At 36.8% G+C, this 6,222-nt stretch overlaps 1 protein-coding gene across 1 annotated transcript; it reads right to left on the bottom strand.

Moving 5' to 3' along the window:
- Positions 1-674: 674 nt before the first annotated feature.
- LOC149968620 (chitin deacetylase 8-like) lies at positions 675-2,044 on the bottom strand. The gene is made up of 2 exons (XM_090154821.1): positions 1,670-2,044; positions 675-1,520 (listed from the first exon to the last, which is right to left on the bottom strand). Exons 1-2 carry the CDS (start codon positions 1,999-2,001, stop codon positions 719-721), a joined length of 1,134 nt encoding a protein of 377 aa, XP_090010947.1. The 5' UTR covers positions 2,002-2,044; the 3' UTR covers positions 675-718.
- Positions 2,045-6,222: the final 4,178 nt, after the last annotated feature.

The following is a 6,222-nucleotide window of genomic DNA, read 5'->3' as shown; positions in this document are numbered from 1 at the left end:
GAGTCAAGTATTTCAGAAAAAACCTCGAGTAATATTATTAACGAGTCGAGTTATCGGTTATACTTGATAAAGAGCTGGTTTTAATTGAGTAATTAGGAAATTAAATTTAAAATGAGTATAACTGTTCCTTTAATTTAAATGAACAGTTTCCACAACTTTAGTAACATTATAGTGACTAGTGGGACATAAAATACTAGTATACTAGCCTACTAGGTTAATTATAGTAATGAACAGTAAAATAACAATAAAATATACATTTTTAAAAACTATTAATTTACCGTCTGTCCGTATATTGCTTCGGAAGTTAAGACTCCTGAGTTCTAACCACTCCGCCACCCCCTTATGTTTACATAGCAGTAACAGCTGCCGTTTAAAAGATAAACTTCAAACTAACGTTTTCTTCGGACAAATAACGATAAATAGTCTTAAGTTGTAATTAGCAATTTTGAGTTCTTTTTCTTAATGCATTTATTTACAATACAAAGGATTTGCTAGGCTTGCATTCCGTTACTTTAAAACTGACCCTTGCAAAATAGACATTTTTACTGAAGATAACTATACGACTGCCAAGGATTTACTCACCAGCTTCCTTCCTTCATCAAGACGCGAGGCTGAAGAGGTTACGAATATTATTAAGTAGTTACGTTAAATATTTTATGAAAATTAAGATTCGATTATAAAAATGTGCGAATTTTTATTGAAAGTCTACTTTAAAAGCTCATACAACACGCATGTTCATGTTTGTCAACCCTTCTGAATTACCAGTCCAAGGAAACTCAGTGGGACAGGCACCACAAATAACCATGTAACGGGAACCACCCGGAGCTGTGTTTTCGTAATAACAAGCGTTGCCAGGTTGGCAACCGTTCGGCGACGGCAGCGACGTGCAATTCCTTTCCCGGTATTCTTTGACGGACAATGGGTTCTTCATATACTCGACCACTTCGTTGGCGGTGACCAGGAAAACGTCGTCCTTCTCTAACATCCAATCGACGAACTGGAAGTACGCTTGACGTCTGGCCTCGTGCTGGAGCCAAGACTGGTGAAGATAGACCGGGAAAGGGGCTCGGCTGGATTCGTAATGACGCAAGAAGTTGTCCTTCATGTACTTGAGGGTATCATTGATTGTGTACGGAGTGGGATAACAAGCGTCGACCATGGCACAGGGTACTCGTCCTAGTTTCCAGTTGACCATAGGGAGCAGCCACAAGCCGGGATATTCCTCTTTGGGACACGGAGGTATCTGACAGTCCTGAGCGTATCCGTGGTCTAAGGTGTACGGCCAGATGGGAAGGTCGCTGTAGACTCTCGAAGGCATCGACGAGTCGTAAGTGAATCCGTTGTCCTTCAGAACTCTGAAGGTGATGTCTCCGGCTGTTTCCAGAAAAGGAGCTCTGGTCCCGCGGATTTCACTTCTGGGGATGAGAGCCAGATTTGAAATGATGGTACGCATACCATCAAGCTCTTCTTTCCACAATGTAGCATTGCCATTTTGCCAGTAGCCAGGTTTGGTACTGTGGCTGTGGATGAATTAAAAGATGGTTTCGTTAAAATTTTATTCAGGATTCTTTTTAATATCGATGCCGCTTTAAAACCAAGTTCGTTTTACTTGTTTACACATAAAGATTTTGAATTCGCGCTTTTAATAATTTAAAGGGAGGTTCTTTACCTGATGGAATGCACGGCTATTTCACTGCCTTGGCGGTAGAGTTGACTGACGTAACGGTAGTTGGTGTAGTCGTGGGTGACGAAGAACGTGGCCTTGATGGAGCAATTGTCGCCCTTGTTAACTCTGCCGGTCATCAATAAGTCGTGGTACGTCGGATAGTTGACCACGTTGACTCCATCGTCGAAGGTTAAGGTAACGAGTTGAGGCGTTGATTCCACTCTGAGGCCATTTGGAGGATCGGTAGAGAAGCAACTACAGTCGTTGAAGCAATTGTCGCTGGTGCACAAAGAACGCACGACGGAGATGAGACCAAAAAGCACGAGAAACTTCATGATTATTGGCAATACGATCCCAAAGGATTGTGTTCTAGAAATACTTTGACCTTTGTTTATATACCCAAAATAAAAAAGGGAAATGACTAGCAAATCTTTCTGGGAAGGTCAAGTTTTTTTTTTAGTTTAGAGGTTAAGTAACTGCTGTTTTAAACGATAGCGTCAAATTACGTATATGATTTTATTTTTTGATTTTATATTCCCCCCCCCCCGCCGTGTTATGATATTTTATCCTTTCCGTAGGTTAGTTAGATTATTTAGTTTTTTATACACTTTGACGGTAGCACCGTGTAGTGCAAAACTGGTGAAGGTTCAACAGCTGAAATATCGTATGGAATTTCTGTACGACACTGTCTAAGGGTATTTTTAATTATATGAATTTTAATAAAAATTAAAGCGAAGAAAACGAATTTTTAAGAAAATTATGGTGTATAATTAGAACTAGATGGCGATGGTGCTATGACATCCAAAAATATTTTCATTATTGAACAGGCCTCTTATAATTCGTTGGCCTTGCTTCATCGCAAGCTTGGTTTCCACCTAAGCCTTGGTTAAACGTGTAATTATTATAATCGCAATGAAAAGCTTTCATCGAGTGATCGCGGCCGAGTGATTTCAAGCGCCATTTGGCGACAAGTCGTACCACGTGGTTGCGAGTTCAAATCCCGTAACGTGAAGAAATGTTACTATATGTTTCAGTTTTCTTAAAATATAATGTAAAACATTTATTATTATTGTTAAACTCTTAATAAAAATTTAAAATGTTTAATGTTGATGCGGTAAAATTATTTCTTATTATTAAATAATAGATCTTTTTATAAAGTAACGTGGCCTTCTTGTTTAAATGTTGCTCTTACTTCACAGTCTCTTACATTCACAAGCCTACTAGCGCGCGCTAGAGTCGCGTGGAGAATAACTTTTTCTAGCGCGCGTGCAAATCGCTCGTGCGAAGAATACACTAATAAAGCTGGGTCTCGTGACGTAAGAGCAACATTTTAACAAGTTGGGCAAGACCACTTTTTATTTTATAAAATCAACTATTGGTATCATTGGCATTTTTATGGCACTAGGTAGAAATAGACGCGTCCGTGTAGAGTCGATGGTACCTTGCAGATATGTTTTTAGATTTAACTTCCAATCAAAGTGACGTGTTTTCACGTTTTGACTTTTGTTAATTTAGGTTGACTAGCACACGATTTTATAAGTGGCTGCAAAATCAATACGATTTTTTTTTTCCAAAAACCTACAGACGGGTGGATGTTACGCGCAAAAATTTTTCACGTAATTTTTAAAAAAAAAAGGTTATTTAATTTATTTTGTTATTTTATTAAAAAAAGTGTATTTAATTTAATTTTCGTTATTTTATTAAGAAAAGTGTATTTACTTTAAATCAGAAAGCGGATGTAATGCAATTATTTTATTTTATTTCGATTAGTACAAAAATAAATAATATTGGAGTAGTTTAATGCCTTCGGTTAAAATATGGAAAGTTGCGGGTTTTTTTTACATAAGGTGATTTAAACTTCGTGTGGTCGCTGTAATGGATGAAATTAGAAAAAAATATAAATTTTCTAGATGTAAAAATAATGAATGAAAATGAAATTCATTTATTTCTTGAGTTGAAACCACTTGTTTTAATACCGTTTCTAGAAGTTCCGGATTAAACAGTAAATCTCCACGGGGTTGAAGCTCCCAATTCGCGTTTGCCACTGCGTTCTAATCATGATTAAACGTGACTTAATCAACTTAATCGTGATTAAATTGAATTTAATCAAAATAATCACGATTAAATCGGATTTAATCTTTTGAGGGGTGCGTCGTTAATCAAGGAAGTGACCTGCCCCTCGGTTTTTTTCACTGGAAATTACGAAGCAGGAATACATAATTAATGCTAATCACTTAAAAACGTTACGAGCTGCGACCAGACCATCTTCACACTTATGTTTTCAAGATGAATAGTACGTTGCGAAACTTTGCCACTTTTTCTGATACGGTTGTTGATTTTAGGAGTTTGTTGGTATCACGAAATATCGATCTAGTTATTTTGTGAAAAATATTTTTATTTTATTTTAAATATTTAACTAAATAGGCCGACAAAAATATTATCCTACGAGGAGACTTTCCATCAGTACAAGGACAGTAGATACAGGGACGAGAAAGTGTATTGGCGGTTTCTGTTGGAATATATCACCTAAAACGACCTAAACGCAAGGAGAGTTAGTTGTAAACAAAAAAAATGGCGGTCACCTAATTTTAGCGGTTCTTGACGAGGCTTAAGTGTTCAAAACAAATGGGTATTTTTTATTTACGTTCGTAGTTTTATTTTTAATTTAACATCAAAATGGTAAAAACTAACTACAATAATACTGTCCATGGTGAACCACGTCTTAACAATGGCCGCGGTTTGTTTACATCTAACTCCCCGTGAATACGAAGACGTTTAAAATCGAAATTTGTCTTCCTGCTTTCTCGTCCCTGTATCTACTGTCCTTGATCAGTACTTCCCCCGCGTAAACCTGCGAAAAAGATTATTGAACATACGTCACAGACTTACTTCCCCTTCCTACCCCCTTTCCGAAATCCACTAGTAGTGAGGAAAAGAGAACAACTTAGGCAAAATATTTTTATCGGCCTATTAGTATATTACGCCTAGCATATATTGTATAGAGCTATAGAGTACGAGCGATTGACGCGCAGCGCCTCTAGGGGCGAGCTCACGCGTAACTTGGTTAAAAGTTTTTACCCACCCCCATTGAAATTAATGTAAAGTTGGCGATAATTAAACGTTAATTAACCTACCAAATTATATAAGAAATATTCCACTGACAATTTTTCCCGTTTATATGAACATAAATGTAATATACAATCGTCTTGAAAAATCGTTTATCGCTTTATAACGTTCAAAATTAATATTTTTCCTGCGCCATGTAGATAATCGAACATCTGCTCCTCTAGGTAAAGTTTGCGTTGTCAACGCGCGTATTAGAAAGCAAATAAAAGGCAGTGAATCTTGCCCAGTACTAAGCCTCGGTTTAATCTACCGCGTATTTTCAAACGGAAAAACCCAAACGCTCTTTGTAATAAGAAACAAATAACGAAATACGTTCTAAGTTCATTTAACGTCAAAAAGCCCACGTATTTCGTTATTTGTTTCGTATTACAATTAGCGTTCGCCATCATTTAAAGATAGTACTCGGGTTTTTGAGTTTCAAAATACGCGGTAGATTAAACCGAGGCTTAAGAATGGGCAAGATTCACCCGCCTTCAAATTTTCGTCTACTTTAAAGAGTAATTCTGAACGAACCAATGGATGAAAAGTTAAGAAACTAGCTTTTAAATAAACCTTGAAACTTATTTCAAGTCATATTTATAATTAACTGATGACAAAATTCGCGAAAAGTATTAATATCGTTCCGAATTACAACGTACTTTCTAAAATCTCATTTTGCTTTCTAATACACGCGTTGACAACGCAAACTTTACCTAGACGAGCAGCTGTCCGATTATCCACATGACGCGTTAAAAATATTATTTTTTAATGTTATAAAGCGATAAACGATTTTTCAAGACGATTTTATATTACATTTAAGTTCATATAAACGGGAAAAATTGTCGGTTGAATATTTCTTATATCATTTGGTAGGTTAATTAACGTTTAATTATCGCCAACTTTACATTAATTTCAATGGGGGCGGGGAAAAACTTTTAACCAATTTGCGCGTGATCTCGCCACGAGAGGCGCTGTTGTCATTTTCGTTTGAAACCGACAAAGCGTATAGTCTCGTTTTTAACATGGGAAAATCGAGATTTGGTAAATTCGTTATAAATTGGAAGGCTGTAGCGTAAAAATTGTTAGTTCAATAAGCGTGAAATTCTACAAACACATTCTTTTCAGCAGTGGCGTAGACAAGGGGGGTTTCCGGGTTTAGACGCCCCCCTTGGACCTACCTTTGACTTTACTAAATCCCCCCTTCTCAACCCCCCTCTTAACATTCGGATACTTCGCCCCCCCTTGACGAATTTCTGGCTACGCCACAGCTTTTGAGTGTCTCTTTTGGTCTTTTAATAATTATATGAATTTAAAATAAAATTAATTAAGGATTAGAAAAAGAATTTTAAAAGTTATTTTTCCCAAATTGCACTAGATGGCGCTACCGCTATTGTATCCAAACAATTTAACATTATTTAGCTTGTCTTATATTGGTTGCTTATGTCTTCGCT

The sequence above is a fragment of the Leiobunum rupestre genome, chromosome 1 (genome assembly GCF_980474605.1).
Source record: "Leiobunum rupestre chromosome 1, qqLeiRupe1.1.hap1, whole genome shotgun sequence".
Classification (NCBI taxonomy): Eukaryota; Metazoa; Arthropoda; class Arachnida; order Opiliones; family Sclerosomatidae; genus Leiobunum; species Leiobunum rupestre.
This window is presented reverse-complemented; position numbering and strand designations above follow the sequence as displayed.